Source organism: Danio rerio, chromosome 3 (genome assembly GCF_052040795.2).
Source record: "Danio rerio strain M-AB ecotype USA chromosome 3, GRCz13ab, whole genome shotgun sequence".
NCBI classification, from domain to species: Eukaryota; Metazoa; Chordata; class Actinopteri; order Cypriniformes; family Danionidae; genus Danio; species Danio rerio.
Window position 1 is genome coordinate 7,610,341 of NC_141023.1, and position 24,106 is coordinate 7,634,446.

At 37.0% G+C, this 24,106-nt stretch overlaps 3 protein-coding genes across 3 annotated transcripts in view; 2 read left to right on the forward strand and 1 right to left on the reverse strand.

Moving 5' to 3' along the window:
* rbfox3b (RNA binding fox-1 homolog 3b) overlaps positions 1 to 24,106 on the reverse strand; it is a 997,536-nt gene that overhangs the window by 317,956 nt on the left and 655,474 nt on the right. The window lies entirely within an intron of this gene.
* LOC147845495 (uncharacterized) lies at positions 1,151 to 8,146 on the forward strand. The gene is made up of 2 exons (XM_087243475.1): positions 1,151 to 1,230; positions 1,478 to 8,146. Exon 2 carries the CDS (start codon positions 1,684 to 1,686, stop codon positions 7,582 to 7,584), a length of 5,901 nt encoding a protein of 1,966 aa, XP_087099601.1. The 5' UTR covers positions 1,151 to 1,230; positions 1,478 to 1,683; the 3' UTR covers positions 7,585 to 8,146.
* On the forward strand, positions 19,751 to 23,320 carry LOC147845496 (NAD(P)(+)--arginine ADP-ribosyltransferase 2-like). The gene is made up of 3 exons (XM_087243853.1): positions 19,751 to 19,844; positions 22,325 to 22,385; positions 22,465 to 23,320. The coding sequence occupies exons 2-3, from the start codon at positions 22,338 to 22,340 to the stop codon at positions 23,182 to 23,184; spliced, it is 768 nt and encodes a 255-aa protein (XP_087099979.1). The 5' UTR covers positions 19,751 to 19,844; positions 22,325 to 22,337; the 3' UTR covers positions 23,185 to 23,320.

Sequence of the window (24,106 nt, forward strand, 5' to 3'; positions counted from 1 at the left end):
AACTTGAGTAGACCTAGGCTACTATAATAAAGATTTTCTTCTTTAAATGTAGAGCTAAATAAATTGATATGCATTGAAATACATGATAAATACTCTTGACACATAAAAGTGTAAAGGCTGCAGCCCACAACGAACGTGGGAAGTTATTGCGTGTCATATTTAACAACTTGTTTATACTGGTAATTTGATGTATTTTTGCTCACATGGATACTTGAATATTAATCAGATGATGTCATTACGCTGTTGTGTCGTCAGCCAATCGTTGCATTGCTGATCATGATTTCGAGGATCAGTGCTTCAAAGCGGCCAAGTGTTTGCATCCGCACACAGATAAGGCTCTTTTCCACTGCTTGTTAAGACGTGACCAGGCTTGGTATGGATTGCGATGCCTACATTGATTGCCTAAACAGTAAATTGGGCCTGGCTGATCCCCTGACTCTAACATATGATGCATTGAATGTGATGGAAGCATGAGGTTTTGAAGAGAGCATCTACAAAATCCATTAAGGTCAAATGTTCTTTGAAAATTTGAAAATGATCGTTTTTTAATGCACTTAGCTTGTGTGGGTACCACTGCACAGTTCAGGTTACTTAGCTTCGCTGCTTTTTCCAAGACAAAGTAGCTTTGACATTCATTTGTGTTCGGATAAACGCCAGTGACTGTAAATGTCTCATATGGAGGAATCAGCACCTCTTCCTCCTCAGGATACTTTGAGTATTTCGTCAGATTAGCACCTTCACAAGTGTGAATCTTAAAGCAAGACACGTTTCCAAACGCAAGCGCAGTATCAATATCAAAGGATGAGGATGTAAACGAGCCAAAGCGAATCTTTTTGTTCACAACATTGGTATCAAACTGAACCATTGAGCCACAATATGTTACAACACATCCACGTTGTGTTTCCTTCAGAATCTGAACAGCTTCTGTTAACAGAAAGTGTAGTGAATACCATCTGTATGCATCGTTTTAAAAATCTTGTTTACCAGAACGAGTGTCGTCATTAAAATGTTTATATACTGTTCTGTCTTATCCAGACTTTTTACATTGAGTTAGTGTTAATCTGGTATTTAGCGACCTCTTTTGGTTATACACGGGTATTACATTTTATATTATAGTCCTTATTTCATGACATCATAAATGTGAGCCTATGCATTCAGAAGCCGCATGGAAGAGCACACGGCTGTAGTTTCATTTGCTCCCTTATACAAGTTGTACTGAAGGCACATTCGGTATGTAGACATTATTTTATCATAATTTGACTTATATTTGTTTATGTTTACGCTATAAGCATTTTATTATGCATGCAAGATGTTTATTGTGTTCTTTATTTTGGTCAATTGCAATATGTGACTACATATATGATTCAGCTAAGTGCGTAAACAGTGACCTATTGTGCATAGAGCGCAGATTGTGCTTGTTTAATTACATATTATTGATCCAGCGTACTTACCATTCTGTATTTTGTATGTTTTGCAGTTTTACGTTATTCCATAATCTACAGTAAAAGGTTCAAACTTATGCCTTGAGTCTGTTGTGATTGGAAGACGTTATCTCTCTGTCGAATCAAGCAAGGCGTTTGATATAAGGGGCAGAACAGTAAAACGAATATCTTCAGCAATCAGCTTCTAGTTTATGACTCCACGGCGGGGAGCAAGTCAGCTCATGAGGTGATTCTCTCAACAATGTCCAAGCCAAGCTCCAAAACTGGATCACAGAAGCGAGCAGCAAGCTCATCACGCTCGTCACGCCACTCACATGGCTCATCAGCTGTAATCACCGCCGCTGCAATGGCACGAGCAGAGGCTGAAGCGGTTAAAGCAGAAATAACTTTTGCTAAGAAAGAAAGTGAACTAAAAGTACAACAAGCCCAGTTGGAAGCATCATTAGAGACTTTAAGACTGGAAAAGAAAGCTGCTGCCATACAAGCGAAAGCAGAGGCTTTAGAAACGGCGGCAGAATTAGAAAGCAGAGGGCAATCAAGTTTGTCAGAGCTGCCTATAGAGGATGCAACAGAACGCACACAGGCCTATGTATCAGAACAGATGGAGAGTGATGTGGATGCAGAGGCGCCAGTCCCGGACGGAACGTTTTATGATAAGGAAAGCATACCTTTTTCAGAAATGCAACAACCACAGAATACTGTATCGTATTTGCAACAGGAAAAGCAGTATACTTCATATGCCACGCCGCCCAGATCTCAGCCTAGTAATGCAGAGAACATACAGAACCCTGCCATTTCACAGTCTACCAGCGTACGCTTCACACTTTCTGGTCAACGCAAGGCATTCACCCAGTCACCTCACAATGTTTATCACCCAGAAGCCCAGTCTCCAGCTGTTCAAGGTAGTGAGGAAAGGAGCAGACATAGAGGGACGCCACTGAGTTATTCTCAGACAATGTCAGGTACCCCCTTGTACGCTGGACCTCATCAAAGTAATTTGTATGCGGACAGTCAAATCTCAGACGTGGTCAGGTTTATTGCAAGACGTGACTTGGTGTCTACTGGCCTTACGCAGTTTAACGACCAACCGGAAACCTTCAGAGCATGGAGAGCATCCTTCATAAATGCTACAGAAGACCTTAACATTTCACCAAGTGAAGAAATGGACTTGCTAGTGAGATGGCTGGGGCGTGAGTCAGCAGAGCATGCAAAACGTATTAGAGCTGTCCACATTAACTATCCATTACAAGGGCTCAGTATGATTTGGAAAAGACTTTACGAATTATATGGCGCACCAGAAATGGTTGAGAGCTCACTCTTCAGGAGACTGGAGAACTTCCCCAAAATATCAAACAGAGACAATTGCAGACTACGTGAGCTAAGTGATTTGCTCATGGAGATCCAAGCAGCTATGCAGGATGGGGATCTGATGGGTCTTACCTATCTAGACACACCACGAGGAGTAAACCCAATAATACAGAAATTGCCATTCAGCTTACAAGAGAAGTGGCTCACGGTGGGGTCTAAATACAAAGAGGATTACAGGGTTTCCTTTCCACCCTTTAAGTTCCTAGTAGACTTTGTATGTCAGCAAGCAAAAATGCGCAATGATCCAAGTTTCTCCCTTACAGCCATACACGAAGAGTCTCACAGACCAAACAAACAGTTAAACAAACATGTCTTTCCCAGAGCTGTTGTGACACACAAGACTCAGGTTTCTTCTGGGAGTCCATTAGCTGCGAGTGAACTCAAAAATAAGATAAACCCAGCGAAACAATGCTTTTTGCATGATAAGCCTCATCCCCTGTCCAGATGTAGAGGATTCAGGATGAAACCTATGGAGGAGAGGAAATCATTGCTTAAACAGCAAGGAATATGCTTCAAATGTTGCAGCTCCATTTTACACATGGCAAAGAACTGTGACGAGGACATCAAATGTTCAGAATGTGGCAGCAGTACCCACATAGTAGCACTTCATCCAGGACCAGCACCCTGGATGACTGATCCGAAACAACCCGTAGCTGAAAATCAGAAAGTGAGCGAAGACATTCCTGTGGAAACAGAGGTCTCCTCAGCGTGTACGGAAATATGTGGAAACAGTCAACTTCCCCGTTCCTGCTCGAAGGTCTGCCTTGTGAAAGTCTTTCCGAAAAACCATCCAGAGAAAGCAGTTAAAGCATATGTCATACTAGATGATCAAAGCAACAGATCGCTCGCAAGATCAGAATTCTTTGATCTGTTCAGCATTACAGAACGCAGCATAGCTTATACCCTCAAAACATGCGCAGGTACGATAGAAACTGAAGGCAGGATAGCTCAAGGCTTTCAAGTGGAATCTCTAGATGGAGGCTTGATCTTATCCTTACCTGCTCTTCTCGAGTGCAACAAAATCCCAGACAACCGCTCAGAAATTCCTACTCCAGAAGTGATTAGTAAGCACAGGCACTTAAAACATCTTGCTAGGTACATTCCAGAACCCAACCATCATGCCCCCATTCTATTTCTGTTAGGCAGAGACATTATCAGAGTCCACAAAGCCCATAGGCAAGTGAATGGTCCACCAAATGCCCCCTTTGCACAAAAGTTAGATTTAGGGTGGGTAATTATTGGAGACATGTGCCTCGGGAAAGTTCATAAACCTACTTTCGTCCAAGCTTATCACACGAACATTCTAGACAATGGTCAGTCGACACACTTTCAGCCATGTCCTAACAACTACAACATAAAAGAAAGATCCCAAAGTGTCTCTCTCACCAAGCCTCAGATCAGGGAGAACACTCAAAGACTGACAGAGTGGGACATATTTCAGAAAACAAAAGACGACGAGAAAACAGCACCATCTATCGAGGACAAGCTATTTCTTCAGATCATGGACAGAGAAGTCTACAAAGACGATGAAAATTCATGGGTTGCCCCACTCCCATTCAAAGAGCCAAGACAACTTCTGCCGAACAACCGTCCACAAGCAGTGGAACGCCTTAAGTCACTTCTGCGATCTTTCAGAAGGAAACCAGAGATCAAAAGGGACTTTGTAGCCTTTATGGAAAAGCTGTTCGAAAATGATCATGCAGAGATAGCTCCATCAGTCAGTCCCAATGAACAGTGTTGGTATTTGCCTTCCTTCGGGGTATACCATCCCAAAAAGCCATCCCAAATGCGAGTAGTCTTCGACTCAAGTGCTCTCTATAAAGGTGTATCACTGAATAAGGTCTTCTTGACAGGTCCGGACCTCAATAACAGTCTCCTCGGAGTCCTCATGCGGTTTCGTAAAGAGTCCGTCGCTTTCATGGTGGACATACAACAAATGTTCCACTGCTTCAAAGTTCGGCCTGCAGATAGGAACTACCTCAGGTTTCTTTGGTTCCATGAAAATAACCCAGAGAACGAGCTCACCGAATACCGTATGAAGGTACATGTGTTCGGCAACAGTCCATCTCCGGCAGTGGCCATCTACTGTCTTCGCTGTGCAGCTCAAGAAGGAGAAACCGATTTTGGTGAAGATGCCAGACAGTTCGTAGAGGAAGACTTCTATATGGATGACGGACTGAAGTCTTTACCCTCACCAGAAATGGCCATAAGCTTGCTAAAAAGGACACAAGACATGCTGGCTGGATCTAACTTGAAGTTACACAAATTGGCTTCAAACAGTAAGAAAGTCATGCAAGCGTTTTCATCTGAGGATTATGCCAACTCACTGAAAGAACTGGATTTAGGTGTTAATTCACTTCCTATGCAGCGCACTCTCGGCTTACTGTGGAATTTGGAGACAGACTGTTTCAACTTCCAAGTGCAAAGTGATAATAGACCATACACTAGACGTGGACTGTTATCAGTGGTAAACAGTTTGTATGACCCACTTGGATTTGTGGCCCCTATAACAGTTCAGGGCAAGTTATTACTGAGAGAATTGACTGCAAACGCTACTGACTGGGACTCATCCTTACCTGCGAGCAGTCAGGAGCTGTGGGATTCATGGAAAAACTCTCTGCAAGAGTTACAACATATACAAGTCCCAAGGAGCTATGGACTCGTATCACCATCCGGTGCCAAGTTCACAGAGCTTTCTGTGTTTTCAGATGCTTCCGAGAAGATAATTGCAGCTGTCGCTTACCTAAAAACAGTCGACTCGAATGGTAATTGCCATGCAGGATTCATCACAGGCAAAGCAAGATTAGCGCCACTTCCAGAGCTCTCCATACCACGCCTAGAACTATGTGCGGCTGTGTTGTCTGTAAACATGATGGAAACTATCATTGCAGAAATTGCTGTCAGGTTTGACGAGATAAACCTCTACACAGATAGTCGAGTTGTTCTCGGCTATATCTGCAACGAGAAACGTAGATTTCATGTCTACGTAAGCAACCGTGTACAAAGGATTCGGAGTAGGACTAAGCCAGAGCAGTGGCATTATGTGAGCTCAGATCACAACCCTGCGGACATTGCGACACGACCGATAACTCCAACTAAATTGCAAGACACGATTTGGTTCAGTGGACCTGCATTTTTGCATCAACTGAAAATGGAGACTGTCCCTAAAGCACCCTTTCCACTTGTTGATCCTGATCGAGATGTAGAAGTTCGCACGCATATGACACTGTCAAATACCTCATTCTCCAGGCGTTTTGAACGTTTTTCTGTCTGGAACCGCTTAATCAGAGCTATTGGCAAGTTGATTCACATTGCACACTCCTATAAGCCAGACCAAAAGGGTCACACTCCAGCGTGCAAAGGTTGGCACTGTTGCAAACTGCCCCCGAGTGCCGATACAATAATTCAGAGCACAAAAGTTGTCATTCGTGCAATACAACAGGAAACATACACGGATGAGTTGCAGTGCCTGAAACAGAACAAACCCCTTCCTAAAACAAGTACTCTTCGAAAACTAGACCCCTTTGTTGATCAAAGCGGACTGTTGAGAATTGGTGGTCGCCTGATCAAAGCGGATCTAAGCTCTGAAGAAAAGAGGCCTCTCATCATACCAGGCAAGAGCCATGTAGCCTTACTCCTGATACGGCACTTTCATGAGCGAACACATCATCAAGGCCGCCACTTTACAGAGGGTGCAATAAGATCTGCGGGCTACTGGATAATAGGAGGCAAAAAACGCATTAGCAGTCTTATCCATACCTGCGTTGTATGTCGTAAACTCAGGAGGGGCTGTGAAACTCAAAAGATGGCAGATCTGCCCAAAGACCGGCTCAGTGCAGAGCCTCCCTTCACACATGTGGGACTGGATGTGTTCGGCCCTTGGTCGGTATTTGCTCGAAGGACAAGAGGTGGGTTTGCAGAAAGCAAAAGATGGGCAGTGCTGTTCACGTGTCTAAACATCAGAGCTATCCACATAGAAGTGATCGAGTCCTTAACTACTTCCAGCTTCATTAATGCCTTAAGGAGGTTTTTGGCAATCCGAGGTCCAGTAAAACAGATTCGCTCGGATAGAGGAACCAATTTCATTGGAGCTTGTAAAGACCTGCAAATACCATCTAACGTGGATAAAAAGGCAGTGGAACGATTTCTGTCAGACCATAATTGCACATGGACATTCAACCCCCCTCATTCATCGCACATGGGTGGCGCATGGGAGAGGATGATCGGACTTACCCGCAAAATCTTGGATTCCATGCTTCTCCAGACGTCATCCTCCAGGCTTACACATGAGGTACTCTCTACCTTTATGGCTGAAGTCACTGCCATTATAAACAACAGACCTTTGATACCAGTGTCAACTGATCCAGCGGATCCTTTTATCTTGACACCTGCTACCCTACTCACCCAAAAGTCCAGTACCGACTTAGTTCCACCCGAGAACTGTGAAAAGCCTGACCTATACAAACAGTGGCGTATGGTGCAAAACCTTGCAAGTACCTTTTGGGACAGATGGCGAAAACAGTACCTTGCAACTCTACAGTATAGGCGAAAATGGCAACATCAACAAACAAACATCCCCAAAGGAAGCATAGTCCTGTTTAAAGACTCTCAGTCCAAACGAAACGACTGGCCGCTGGGAATTATAACAGAAACTTACCCCAGTCAAGATGGACGAGTCAGAAAAATCCAAGTAAAAATCATTGGAAAAGATGGACCCAAGTTGTTCCTCAGACCAATAAATGAGGTCGTACTCCTTCTTCAAGAGAACTCTTAATAGACTGCTCAAGACTAAACTTCAAGAAAGGTTTGGCATTCAAGGAATACCAGACGGGGAGTGTTCTGTCTTATCCAGACTTTTTACATTGAGTTAGTGTTAATCTGGTATTTAGCGACCTCTTTTGGTTATACACGGGTATTACATTTTATATTATAGTCCTTATTTCATGACATCATAAATGTGAGCCTATGCATTCAGAAGCCGCATGGAAGAGCACACGGCTGTAGTTTCATTTGCTCCCTTATACAAGTTGTACTGAAGGCACATTCGGTATGTAGACATTATTTTATCATAATTTGACTTATATTTGTTTATGTTTACGCTATAAGCATTTTATTATGCATGCAAGATGTTTATTGTGTTCTTTATTTTGGTCAATTGCAATATGTGACTACATATATGATTCAGCTAAGTGCGTAAACAGTGACCTATTGTGCATAGAGCGCAGATTGTGCTTGTTTAATTACATATTATTGATCCAGCGTACTTACCATTCTGTATTTTGTATGTTTTGCAGTTTTACGTTATTCCATAATCTACAGTAAAAGGTTCAAACTTATGCCTTGAGTCTGTTGTGATTGGAAGACGTTATCTCTCTGTCGAATCAAGCAAGGCGTTTGATATAAGGGGCAGAACATATACGTTATAATCTGAGTTAGTGTACACATAAATGGCGATTAAATTATCACGTGACAAATCATCTTCTGGTTCAGGAGCATTGGCCTTCTTGCCAAGACCTGTTAAATTCAGAGTGAGACAAAAAAAGAGTAATTGGGGAAAAAAAGAAAGAGATCTTAATCCAAGCAGTGGCATTTAAGACCATAGAAATGATTATTTTTTCTTTTAAGGGAAATATAAATGTCCGAACTGACCAGACTTAAAAATCATTGTTCAGGGTTTTTCTTTAAATTTAAAAACACAAAAATCAAATGCTAATGTAACATTTCCTAACCTTCAATGTGATCTGTAAAAGTTATTTGAATGTAAATAAAACTTCATGCTTACTGTACACAAAAAATAAGATGACAATGTACATTCATTTTTCCCAAATTTAACAAACTCCCCATAACACTGTTAGTATAAATGACAACTAGCAATGGCAATGGCTGAAAATTTTTGTACATCTCTAAAAACACGGTCTATAGTATTTGCAGCTCAATAAAGGCCACTGCACACTTCATTTGCCTTCTAAATGAGTCAGATAAAAAAAAAAAACGAACTTTAACAGAGAACCTTATCTTGAACCTGTCTACTTCTGTGTACATATAAAGGCCACAGGGTAATCGAAATTGTTTTATAGCCTTTACAGCCTCAGACAATATTCCCTCAAATATAAAAGTGCACATAAAGACAATTAAAGACTCTATAAAGGCAAATTATATGATTGTGGGTTTCACAGTAGCGTAAGATATGGATGTTCGTTAAAGTTCATTTGAATCCTCTTATTTTAACTTACTCCTGAACTTCACATGGCATTTGATGAGCTTTACATATACTGTATAAGAGGAGTATAACTGAAAAAAACATTTGTTAGCATTATAGCATTATTATATCATAACAAGGTGGACACCGATTCAAAAAAAAAAAAGAACTGCAGGGTGTGGAGAATTTGTATAAGGACATTTAACAGAATTGAGAAGGTTACTTTTAAAGTTTCATTTCAGATTACCTAATACTTTCTTTTAAAAGTAATTTGTAAGATTATTAAACTTAATAAATTAATCAAAATGAACTCAAGTAGGGTTTTCTAAAGAAAAATTGTCCCTCAAAATTTGGCTTTTTTGCACATTATAATTAACATGGATTTTAGGAAAAGGATGACTGGAGTATATTTTATTAGTATCATCATAAAGCAGTATATATACTATATTATATTATATAGACGGATGAAGTTGGTCGTTATTTAAAAAGAAAGAATGAATATCAGTGCTCAAAAGTTACTTTTTAGATTTAATTTATATTAACTTTAAAACTTACATTTAATTACTGGCTCTTCATTCAGGGTTCATACACATTTTTACAACTAAAATTCCATGACTTTTCCAAGACTTTCAAGTAAATTTTCATGACCTAATGTTTCGTGCAATGTCTACATATGTATGGTAAAAGAAAAACAATACATGTTAAAATTCATTACAGCATATAGTAAAACACACAACAATGTATTTAGTTTCAATTTATATTTAAATCTATGCAAAATAAATTTAGATAAAGCTTACACCGCACTAATAATATGAGAGTATTTGATTGGCCAAGGAACCAATAATCAAGTATACAGATATATGCTTTCCATAATTTTTTCCAAAATTTGTGGTTTTTTATTTATTTATTTATTTATTTTTTATATTTCCAGGCCTGGAAAATGCCATATCAAAATTCCCTGACTTTTCCAGTTTTTCCATGCCTGTATGAACCCTGTTCATTGTTTGGCAGGTGCCCTACACGTTGAGAAAAATGACGTTTACTGCTTGTTCAAACTACTTATTTAAAATGAGTTAAAAACAACACAATGCTTAAGGGTTTTTGGAACAACTTAACTGACCCTTCGCTAAGCCACACCCAAAAACCGCCACCCACCCATCGTGGCTTAGCAACTGTAGCTACTCGCAGGGGCTCTGTCAAGCGTTTGAGCAAGTGCATATGGATTGTGCAAATCTGATACCTGGTATCCTTAAAGTTGGGACGGGATGGTGGAATTTTTTCCCTTTTCAAAACCCAAGAGGAGAAATGCCAGCGTGGATCATGCTCTGTGAGGGGCGCTAAAGGAGCGGAGCTAAATTGGTTTTGTTTTGATATTCCTGGCACATTCAGTGATAGACAGACTGCAATAACTCACACCTCGTACTCTAAACTGATTTAAACTGTGTTTCCTACAAAAACACAAAGCAGGTTTCACAGCTTTTTCTTTTTTCTTCAGCTCGATATTATGAGCACTCTGTTTAAGTTTTCACCTAATAGCGAATAGGTCATAATGACATGAGTTATTGATCCAGAAAATACGAATCTGCGAATCTGTTGCTAACTTTACTGAACTTCATATTTCCATTTGTTTCAAGCTATGAATATTTGAAATTACAAATCAACAGAACAAAACAGAGATATGATCACAAACTGAGCAGCTGCGATCAATATACTTTACCACAGCTGTTTTTCAGTAATTTATAAAGAGCACACAAACATGCTAACAGTAATAGGTAACTTACTGTACATTGTTATGGTCAATGATGCTAATATTCGGCATAAATCCATCAGTTTCCCCTTTCTGGCTGCTTTCATTCTCTCCTGCTGTGCATGAGCTAAGCTGTTGAATGCTCAGCGTATGAGGCGGCTAGGCTAAGCTAGCTTAAATTTTGATTGATTTATTTTCTAATCGGTTGCCTATTATGTCATGAATATACCCCTGTAATGTATACTGCAGTCCTTTTTTGTCTGGCTTTCTCCATTATCTCACCTGTTCGCCAAAAAATGACATTATATCCCTGGCAATGTCTGACACCGGCGCACACACATTGAAAAAGCCGTGCCAGGCACGAAAGATTCACAGGCGTGGCAACAGTAACTAAGGAGGGATGGCTTAGCAAAGGGTCAATTGTTTTATGTTCAATCCTGTTATATGTGTAAAAATAGTTAAGTTAACCTTATTGATTTGTGTTGTGACAACATAAAAGAATTGTGTGGAAGCTAGTATTTCTAACTGCAAAAACATTGAATATTTTACTTTATGAATTAAAATAATATAGCCTACTTTAAAAGTACCTTTTAATTAAATGACATATATATATATATATATATATATATATATATATATATATATATATATATATATATATATATATATATATATATATATATATATATATATATATATTGTCACGGTTGCAGGTTTGTGCGCTCTTCCGGAGTGTCTGTTTGATCATGTTGGTTTGTTTTTGTTCTCCACGTGTATCTGTTTTGATCACGTGTGATGACGGCACTCAGCTGGCTTGATGAGCCCGCCAGCTGAGGCTCATATTCGGGCCTATATATGGGCCACGTTTTCTGTGCGTCTTTGTCAGTTCGTTACGTGTGCTTATTGTGTGCTATTCTGTCTGTGCTTAGGATCTAAGGACTGTTTTCTGGACCCTGTTTCCTGCCTGATTCCTGCCCGATCTCTCCTAGCACTAGCACTACATTCATTCCTTGCTTTTTGTTTGACTGTGTCAATAAATATTGTTTTTGTTAACTCGCACTTGGGTTCACCTGAACATTCTTTTATACGTGACTATATATATATATATATATATATATATATATATATATATATATATATATATATATATATAAAAAACTAAATGTATAGACAGGCTTAAAAGAAGAGGTGTTTTCTTTTAATACTTTATTTTAGGATTTAGCTCTGCATTTCCTTCATTTTATATGTGCATTATATTTCATACGTATATGCAAAAAAGTTGACCAAACCTTAAATAACACAAACGACACTAAAACGTGGCAGTTAATATTTTAAACTGTTTTTTTTTAAACATAATAATAATAATTTGAAGGAGATAAAGAAGAAAACAACTGAAACAAAACACAATTATTAAAGATAAACTTGTGGGAGTTAATTTACGTTCATGGCAACATTATTTTTAAATAATTTTAGTGATGTGCTTAAGGTAGACTTCTAATGAAGCAGCATTCAACTTTAGAGCCCTTTAGACCACGCACCAGACTGTTTCTCCATGTTTTTCTGGTATTGTCTTTAAATAAAGACATATTTAGGCCTACTTAATTATTCATTTATTATTTATGTACAATAATTAAGACAAAGCGCCATTAGGGTAGCCTGTATGGTAAACTTGCACAGTATTGTCTTTAAATAAAATATTGTTTAGCCCCATCTAATTATTCATTTGTCATTCATGTACAATAATTAAGATATAAAATGAAAAAAAAAAAAAAGTATTCATCCCCAATAATGCATTTGAAAACTGAAAGCGTCATTAGGCTAGCCTGTATGGTAAACTCGCACAGTATTGTCTTTAAATTAATTATTATTTAGCACTATCTAATTATTCATTTATTATTTATGTACAATATTAACGATATAAAATGAAAAAAAAAAAACATTCATCCCCAATATGTATTTCTAAACTGAAAGTAATTGCAAGTATAGGCTATAAATTAATTCACATATTTTGCCCTATTACATTATTAATTTATTGTTCATATAAAAATTAAGACATAAAATAAAAACAAAGAGTATTCGTACAATGCTTTTCTGAAGAAAAAGCATCATTCTAGTAGGCTATATATAGAAAACTTGCATGGTAGCTTGTCTTTAAAAGATATTTAGGCCTATTTAATTATTCATTATTTATGTATACATTAATTAAGACTTATGAAACTAAAGAGTATTCATCCCTGTAATGCATTTATAAACTGAAAGTCAGTAAGTAGGCTAAGTGGTAAACTCCACAACACGAAAATAAAAATCAATCTTTGTGTATGCTGTTGAATTCACATTCATTATTAGGTCTAAATAAATGCATCTATTACTAAGCTCAAAGAAAATGTAAATGAAAATGCCTATTTATTGGCTGTCTTAGTTCTTTTCCTTTAAACTTTTAATAACAAATAGCCTACTGTACTTTCTCTATATTTATAGGCTTAAACGCTGCTTTATTTATTTATTTGTTTGTTTGTACTTAGATTTTAGTTGTCTTCAGGGCTTGACATTAACTTTTTTGATCACCAGCCACTGTGGCGAGTAGTTTTCTAACATCACTAGCCACTCGCCATTTTCACCAGCAACAATTTTATTGTTGGGAAAATATATTTTATATTCATAAATATAACTTTGATATGCTACAATTACCTGATTTAAAGTTTGCGTTATCTCCACATGCGTCCTCACTCATTTCACTTTTTGTGTGTCGTGTATGAGCGTGCTCAATAATCTTGAGCAAATGGGTCATGGTTTCATAGTATTACAACTAGAACCTAAAGTTCATTGATAAACTTTAATGTTGGCTTGAGAAAGTCAAACGTTTATGGCATTGTTAGGTGGTTGCTAAGCAGTTGCTAAATGTCAATGCTCGTGTAGATGTTTGATCAAATGCTAATACTTAGTAGGCATTTCTAGCATATGTTATTGCATTTAGATAATCATTCATAGCATGTAGCTAATCGTTATTAGCACTTGGCTTCCATTATCATTGTTACCATGCATAGTACACAGGAAGTCCCATTTGCTAGCATGACTCAAACAAGCCAATGCCCAGGTCCCTACGATGTTCTGATGTAGAGATATTGCTATTTTTAAATGGTTGCTAGGTTATACTGTTTTATTGCTATGGGGACATTTGACAGGTTAGTGATGATATATCAAAGCTTTTTGGCAATATGAGTGATCTTAATCAACCCTGATGTTTCTATGACAGTCTTTATGAGTGTCAAAAACTGGACTTGAACATTATGTATTCCTGGTGTTGGGTTGCGGCTACAAGGGCATTCGCTGTGTAAAACAAATGCTGGATAAGTTGGCAGTTCATTCCGTTGTGGCGCCTCCTGATTAATAAAGGGACTAAGGGAATGAACATTATGTAAAAATGGCTTGCTGTATTTTTTGAAAATACAATGCTTAATAAGTGTGAAGGTGATACATGCTAAATATATCATATCATATCAGTAAAAAGTAAAAAGTTTCAGTCAAAAATGGCTTGCCATATTTTGAGAAAAATAATGCTTAAAAATTATTTATTGGAAAACTATAAGTCTGATAAACCTTAAAGATATAGCAACACAATCTATCATCTTAATACAGCTTTTGGCCAAATTTGGGGCTTGTATAGTTTTTGTATATGCCCGGATTATAAAAATTTAATATTTAACATTTTTTATTAAACAAATGATAAGTCTTATAGGCATGAGGAGATATAGCAACAATCTTGAATGCAGAAAGCACATTTTGACCACATTTGGGTCTTGTGGCATGAACGGCCTAGGAGGAGATACGTTTGTTTTCATGGACATAGTATAACAGTATGTTGGCTTTCTCAAGCCAACATAATTAGTTTTTATTTCACATCATTTCAGAGCTAAAAATGAAGGATATACTAAATTTATCTCTGACTACACCAAACATAAATAAATAATTATTTCTTAGCCACAAATTGTTTTAAATGTGTCAAAACGAGCAAACTGTCACTGACTCGGTCCCAGTCATTCCCCTCGCTGGCCAGCAGAGGACATCATCACCAGACTTATTGACATTACATCATCCATTGACTGATTAGCACTCACACCTGCAGCACATCTCCCAATCACCTGGCTCACGCTTATAAGCAGCACTAACACTCAGTCTCATTGCGAAGTCTTGTTCTGCCCCGGCTAACACTACTGAGCGGTTCTCCTCCTTGCCTGCTATCCTGGTGCTTACCTTACCTTGCTTTGATTCCCGACCTTGTCCTGGCTGCCGCCTGCCTTGAACCTCAGCCTGAATACCTACTATGATCCATGCCGCCTGCCTTGAACTCTAGCCTGCACACCGACTCTGATATTCACCGCCTGCCTCTGACCCATGCCTGCACACTCATCCTGTGTTTACCTGCCGCCAGCCCTTCGACCTTATACTACTGTGTTTGATGTGAGTTCGCACACGCATTACATCTGTGTGCTTATTATTACTGTGTTTATTTAACATACTGCAAATGGATCCCTCTGTGTCAGACATTTCGTTACACAAACTATAGCTGAATACTATACTTTTTATTTAACAAAACATATGCATAGTAATCTGTCCTGGCTAAAGGTTCCAGATCACCAGTTAACTACACATACATGAGGAGTTAATCTCTCATAAAGCAATGCTATTGTAAAAATGATAATTAAACCATATTAACGCAAAACAAAGCAGGTAAAAAACATACTGTGTGATAATAAAAGGATGGTCACACACACACGGTTAACATTAGACTCATAAATAATATGTTTAAATAATGGTTAACACGAAAGCAACCGGTGCTGCTTACAAAAAGACAAATCTGGAACTTTTGAAAGCAGCAAGACTGTGGGTGCATGTGTATCACTTTTTGTCTAGTCTATTTGAAAGAGAACTGATCACATGAGTTGTGTTTCTGGATTTTAGACACAGTTGCTTCACGCAAGGAAACTGGAGCGCGCACGCGTTTTAAACAGTCGGGTGCATAACCTCAGCTGTTGGCGCTAGTGATCATCCTCTCATTCGGTATTCACTAGTGGTGGGCAAAGCGAGGCTTCGTGAAACACTGAAACAGTCGAAGCTTCGAAACGTTTTGAAACCCCACTCTACAGTGACATCTAGTGGTCATTTTTATGTATTGCACTGAAACAGCTTCAGCAAAGAACAATTGAACAAATTGAGGCATTAAACCCAACTTTGTACTTACAATCCTTCAAGTAACATAGTACAGTGGTTAAGGTGTCAGACTTCCATGTGGGGTTAGTAGGTTTCGAAGCCAGACTATCGCAGTTGTTTTGGAATGCTTTAATACCAATTGGTAAAGCTTTACTCTTGTATCGTTTTGTTTCAACATTGGTCTGATATCCGAATAAACAATTTGTGAATAAATATGTCTTGTTTTTGTCTTAAAACAGGGTTGTTGCTAGATCAAAAACGGTGGCCTGAAGTTATCAAGAATTATTTATATTATTCATTAAATTTCCCATTTATTGTATTTTATTAATGTCTACCCAAACCCAAAACCCAACCATACTGTAAAAATATTTATTATTGTTTTACAGTGTTACAAAAATGATGCTAAATTGATGGCGTAACTGCAGCTGTATCCTATTTAGGGTACACAAAACAAAAACATGATTAAAATACATAAAACCATGATTTCAGAGTATTTGTACAAGTCGGGATTCGAACCCAAAACATCATGCAAAGCATAGTATCATTTAGCAAACACACAGTCCTCTTAGCCAAATGAGACAGAGATTGTTTGTCAACCTTGGCAGTCAAATGAGGATTCGCCAGGTCTCGAAACGTTTCTAAGCTGATCGATGCTTTGAATCGCTTTAGTCACGTGACTAGGTGTTTCGATACACTTTAGTCACGTGACTTGGGTGCTTCGGATCATGCTTCAGTGCAGTGTTTCGAAACACTTGCGCTTCGGGATCTTGACACTGTGTCGAAACATCAGTTTCACGTCAGCCATCCCTAGTATTCACCTGCTTTCTATTGCGCGCTAACGCAATTATTTTTTCCAGTCATGTTGCTTCCTAATTCTAAGATTGCCTTTGCATGCATCTTGGACCATTCTTATTGTTGAAGCCTGCTTTTAGGAATTATTATCCAGGAAAATTTTTTCTTACCCGCCACCGCTGAAATCTACCCGCAAATCTACCTTAGTTGGCGGGTGTTAATGTTAAGCCCTGGTTGTCTTTATTTCTTTTGTTTTGATTTCCAAAGCAAATCTTCAAACTTAACACATTTAAAATAATGATATCGCTTGCTAAGTTTATAATAATTTATAAATGACTAAGAAGCAGGGTGTTTACGGCTATATTTCTGTCCCTTCCCATCATGCCCCTTTGTGCACGGTGGCAGCACTGTCGCAAATAGCTCTTACACTTAAAACACATTTAACTAATCCCTTTGTCTCAAGGCAGCATCATATGCGCTGGTAGTGGTCAATCTGACCAGAGATGGCAAAAGTACACACATCCTTTACTCAAGTAGAAGTACAGCTACGGATGTTTAAAAGGACACTGGTAAAAGTACTGAATACACTTTTGTACTCAGGTAGAAGTATGGAAAGTCTTTATTACTTGAGTGCTTATTTCGGCCTGACTTAACATTATGTTAGCTTAAAGGGTCACGAAACACCAAAACACATTTTTTGAGCTGTTGACAGTCGTATATGTGTCCCACACTGCTAAAAACACTATTAGGACACCTATATTTCACTAAAAAGTGTAAATTGGTTGTTTTTGCGTTATTTTAAGCAAATTCGTACTTCCTGTTTGAAACGAATTTTTGAAGCTGCTTCACGGTCATGACATAATAGCGTGTATTCCAGCGTGCAGACTGGACGCCTGTGCCAGAGTGAGTCTTATTACGTCTTACAGTGTGTTGCATTAATGCATGAGTAAGGCTTGGTTCAAACCAATCAGCGCGCTCTATTGTGCAACTTCATTAATATTCATTAGTGTCATCGTGTTTACACCACAAAGACGCCACGTTGTGTTGGCAAAACAAGCGTGAAGTGTTGCTTTTACAATTTGCTGCCATTAAGTTTCGTTTTCATTTTCTCTCTGTGAGAGCTCTTCTGGATCACGTGTGGATTAACAGTGTACGCGACGCTCAACAACAATAACTTACGTGTCTAAGGAGGAACATTGTTTACCTGAGAGCTGTTCTCATCTGCAAACGCTGAGATGCGGATTCGCTTGTAGTCTTCTCTTCATAAAGACACGGCTCTAGTTGCTGGGGATTGTCCTGTCTCTACAGATTTGGTAAGTGAGCGACCAGTGCTCTTTGTTTATTCAGTTTGTTCGTATCGAATTAAGTTAACTATTGCACTGAGTGCAAACATGTTAGCACCGCATTTTGTGACCAGAATAACACACGCGGCTTTCTGACGCTACCTGCCGAGTGCATCTAAGTTTCCGGAAAATGCTGAGGGTTTTTTTCTCTCATTTGCTGTGCGGTATCAAACATTGCATGAAAAATACACGCTTAGAGCAGTTCCTCGAATCAAATATCACGTTTGTTGCAAGGGGCATGAATGAATTCCCTGAATGAAAGAGCCAAACTGCAGTTAAAGTCCAACATTTAATAATATGGCAAATAATTCGACTACAGATGTCCATGTAGGTTAAACACCATCACTTTCTCCTGTGTGTATTTTGACTGAAACTCGCAGCGTGCCCAAATATACACTCCCACACCATCCCACTTTAGTTCCTCCGACACTCCCCTCTAAACAGAGCTGGACACGCCCACTTTTCTGACTTTTTCCAAAGTAGAGGTGTGAAAACACCCTGCTGAAACGAGGGGGTTTCATGGCCCTTTAAGCGGAACACTACAAACAAACAAGTAAATCAATAAAAACTACAGTTATTTATTGAAATTATTACAAATGTATATATTCAGCAAGGGGAATATAAACTTACAAGTACAACTGAACCTTATAATGATTTTTTTCAGTGTCTGAGAATCATTAATCACTGTTGATTAATCAATGAAATGAATAATATTAAAAGAAAAACAAGTTATTTGTACTTTGATCTTGTGAAATACTTTTCAGGTGTAACTGCAAGATGATTTGCACGCAATTAAAATATAACCATAATGAGATACATTTTAAAATACGGAATCAAGGTTTTAGGAACCCATACTCTCTAATGTGACCAAGGTTTGTACAATGTAAATAAATACTTTTCTTACTGAGATTTTTTGTTTTGTTTTGTTTCTAGTCCAAATGTTTAAATAAAGTCTAAATTCTTAAATAAAGAAGCATTTTCTAGGCAAATATATATAAAAAACATGTCGTTTTCGGAAATAATGTCAAAATTAAGTGAGTTTTTCTTAAAAAAAAAAACAAGCTAAATAATCATGCCAATGGCGTAACCGCAAAAATCTTGTTTTTGCTTTGAAATAAGTTTATTTTTCTAACCTCATTGGCAGATTAAGTTGGTTTTAAGGACATAACATGTCTTGAAAGAAGACTATATTTTTGCTTGTCTATTTTTTGCTGTTTGTTTAAACTACTTACTTAAAATGAGCTGAAACAACTTATTTCTTGAGTTTTTTTTTTATTTGCAACAACTTCGATCTGCTTATATTTGTAAAATAACTATTAATTCCCTCATGTTGCCCCAACACAAGCTGATTGCATATTTTACAGTTTAGAAACAGATGTAAAATTTCATAGATTTTAAAACTAGAAACAAGTCAAAAACCCCAAGAAACAAATTTTCACAGTGTAGGTAAGAAAAGTCAGTGATGGAAATTTTAATCTATTTAAAACCGGCAAGTATAGTTATACTTAGTTACACAATGTGAAATTCTTATCTTGCTCATTTGACTTAAAATATGAATATGAGAGCGTCCCCCCCCCCCCCCACACACACACACACATGCGCACACACCTTAAGTTATGTATAAATTTAGAAGCAAGCCTTTTCATCCTTTACTCTGAAGACCATCTGGTCTCTCTGATCGTCTCATCCTGCCCTGAGTCACCTGAAACAACAAAAAGAAAATATTCTGTCAACAACATCCTTAGGTAAGTAAGAGCTTACCCTTTTGTTGACTTACAAGTAAAGAAAATGTGCATGTGTGTGTGTGTATAATAATATAATTATTATATCAAGCTAGTGTAATTAGACAAGTCATTGTATAATGACGGTTTGTTCTCTTGACAACTGAAAACAATATTGCTTAATGGGGCTAAAATTATATTGACCTTAAAATGTTTCATGAAAGCGGTTTTTATTCTAACTGAAATTAAACAAATAAGATTTTCTCTAGAGGAAAAAACATCAGACATACTGTGAAAATTTCCTTGCTCTGATCAACATTATTTGTTAATTCACAGGAGGGCGAATAAAGTTCAATTATATAAACACCGTAAAAAAAAATACTGTAAAATTTATGGAAAAATACGGGCAGCTATGGTTGCCAGAAGTTTATTGTAAAATAGTTTTTATAGAAATGTTTTTTTTTTTTTTTTTTTTTATAAAAGAAAAAATTAATTCATTAACTGATGCAATGTTAACTTACAAAACTTTGAGTTAATATTTTTTATTTGCTGAAAGATTCTGCATTTACTGGCATTAAAAACTATATTTTAAATGTCTAAGTAACACATCTGAGCATATTGATATTAAAAACCATTGTACATCAGTTCCCTACAAAAACTTTTTAAATAATGCAGCAATACGTCATTACAGTCTTTTACAATGGCTATGACAGTTTTTTCAATACATTTAACAAGTTTGCTAAACTCTTAACGCAGCAACACACCTAAAATACACAATTGGCAAAACAGTTAATTTTATGCTCAAAATCACACATTATAAACTAAACCTCTAAACTTCTTTTCAAAATACAATAATAAACGAACACACTACACCATGTCTAACAAAACCCTGCAATCATGTTTCAAAATGAAATTATTGTTCAAAACACAAACACATGTTCTCTTCCAACAGAAACATTCAGTCAATCAGAACACACTGACAATAAAAACACTATCATCAGCTGACATTACAGAAACTCCATTAGTTTATGTGTCAGCTCTGCCCTTATATTTGAAGTCTCGTTACAGTTTTGTTTCGTTGGGTTAAGTAAATGCATGCATTTTCTTTCGTTTATGGCAAAAATTCTATACAAAACGAAGAAAAAAAATTGCTTTATAAAATTTACAGTTTATGTAAAAAAAAATACAGACACAGAATTTCTGCATTACAGACCTTTTTTGCAGAAGGACATCACTGCAAAAAGAAAAAGCACCACAATTATAATAAAATAACAAAGTAATCTTCTATTCTGCCCGGTCTTTTGCCACATGTTCTCATCCACATTATATTTGATATCTTCTGTGGCCCGGCACGGTAACTGTGGCCCTTTGGCCTATTATGTTTTTCCTACGGCGACATCCCCAGCCTTGTCAAAATTGAAAATTTCATGTGGTTCTTGATTGGCCTTTAACTTCATGACTCTCTAAAAGTAATTAGACACAGTGTATGCAAATGCTGTACTGTATATGTACTGTATGTACTAATGAACTCCAGGTTTAAAGAGTAGTTTACTGCAAAACACAGTGTATAGTACAGTAATGACTGTAACGCATAATCTTACATGGACGTATTGGTGACAGAATTCTTTGATGTTCCTTTCAAAAACCTCAAGAGTCCTCCATTAGAACATATGATCATGTGATTGGAAAAACCAAAACAAGACATGAGTGTGCTTTCTAGATGGGAATCAGCTGTCATATATATATATAGAGACTCATATTGCGGTTATATATATATATATATATATATATATATATATATATATATATATATGTTTTTTTTTTGTCAGTTGCCAATGAGAAACATCATATTGCGGTTATATAAATAAATAAAGATATATATATATATATATATATATATATATATATATATATATATATATATATATATATATATATATATATATATATATATATATATATATATATATACATTTATTTATTTATTTATTTATATAACCGCAATATGATGTTTCTCATTGGCAATTGAATAAAATACAGGAAATATATTTGTGTTTCAATTCACAATTAGAACAGCTGTTCACTTTGACTTTATCCTATATAATTTCTGTTTAGAACATGGTGTTATCTGTTCTGACATACTGTGTTAAAGCATTTGTAAATTTGACTGTAAAATTACATTGTTTTGTTCTTGGTTGTGCTTGTGAGTAAAAGAAGTTCAAGCATTTTAAATTTGTGTTAACTGGATGCATTTTGTGTCAAAACAACAAGAAATGTGTTAATTGTATAGCCCACGAAGACGGATGTTGTGCTAACTGTGTTAAGAGTTTAGGAAACTTGTTAAATGTATTGTTAAAAGTGTCACAGCAATTGTAAAAAACTGTAAAAGCATTAATGTATTCATGTGTGACTGTAAATAACAAACAGACTTTCACTGCATTAACAACTACTCAAATTTGTTACGTCAGAATTATGACATGGGATGTATGATTTTAATCTTGTAGATTATTGAACTGAATGAAGATGAAGATTGAAGCTCTTCTCCTCATTGTAGCTGCTCTACAGGTGAGCTTGTGTTCTAGTATCAATATTATTACACACATCAGCACTGATGATCTGATCATTATCATTCCTGTTACTGCAGGATCACACAGTCGCTGCTGTTGACAGGACACTGGATATGGCGCTGAATTCAGTGGATGATCAGTATGTCGGCTGTAGAGGAAACATGGCAAACCTGGTTGAGACAAAATATCTGAAAGAGGAAATGTCTACGTTTGAAGTATTTTGGAATAGAGGTAAAGAAAAAGTCAAGGAAGCAAAAGATGGCTTGAGAATTAATAATTTAATCGCCATTCATGTGTACACTGATTATGGCGTATATGAGGATTTAGAAAATGCTGTTTCTAATGGAAAAGACAAATTCAAAGACAAGACATTCACGTGGTATTCACTGCACTTTCTGTTAACAGAAGCCATACAGATTCTGAGGAAAGCTCAAAATAAATGTTATGATACTTATCAGGGCACTGATTATACATATGTTAATGCTAAGGATGTCCTGAACAAAGAAGTTCGTTTTGGCTCATTTGCATCCTCGTCTCTTGATCAAAAAGTAACTAAATTTTTTGGGAAGAAATCTTGTTTTGAGATTCACACTTGCGAAGGTGCTGATATTACTGCATATTCCAAGCTTCCTCGTGAGAAAGAAGTGCTGATTCCTCCATATGAGACGTTTAAAGTCACTGCTGTCAAAACAAGGGAAGATCAGAAAGATCTGTGGTGTGAAACTGTGTTCACACTGAAAAACACTGGCAAAAAAAGTGACCTGAACTGCGCTGTGGCTCCAAAAGATCAACGTTAATAGACAAATATTCAATCTTCATTCAAATTGAAGGTGCTTTTACAGTTTTCTTACAATGGCTCTGACAGTTTTTTCAATACATTTAACAAGTTTGCTAAACCACGTTACACATGATATCTTTTATGGGCTGGCACAGTAACTGCGGCCCTTTGGCCTATTATGTTTTTCCCACGATGACATCTCCAGTCGTCAACATAGATAATTTTATGTGGTACTTGATGGGCCTCCAACTTCATAACATAGCATATGCAAATGCTTTATATCTACTGTATGTATTGGTTTGTAGAGTAGTTCACTGCAAAACACACTGTGTATAGTACAGTAATGACTGTATCGCATAACCTTACCTTAACGCATTGGTGATGGAGTTCTTTGAAACGCTCACTGTCCCTTTTAAAAACCTCAAGAGTCCTCTTTTAGAACAGATAATCATATGAGTGGGAAAACCTCAACAAATGAGTGTGCTTGAATCAGCTGTGATATACATACATATATATATATATATATATATATATATATATATATATATATATATATATATATATATATATATATATATATATATATATAATACAGTAAGCTGTTTCTCATTGGCAATTCAAAAGAATCCAGGGAATATATTTGTTTCAATTCACAATTCACTTTGACTTTAGCCTATATAAGTTTTGTTTAGAACATGGTGTTGTCTGTTCTGACATACTGTGTGAAAGCATTTGTAAATTTGGCAAAATACTTTAATATTACTTTGTTTTGGTCTTGGTTGAGCTTGTGTGTAAAAGAAGTTTAAACAATTTAAATCGGCGTTAACTGGATGTATTTTGTGTCAAACAACAAGAAATGTGTTAATTGTATAGCTAACAAAGACTGATTTTGTGCTAATCGTGTTAAGAGTTTAGGAAACTTGTTAAATGTATTGAAAAAA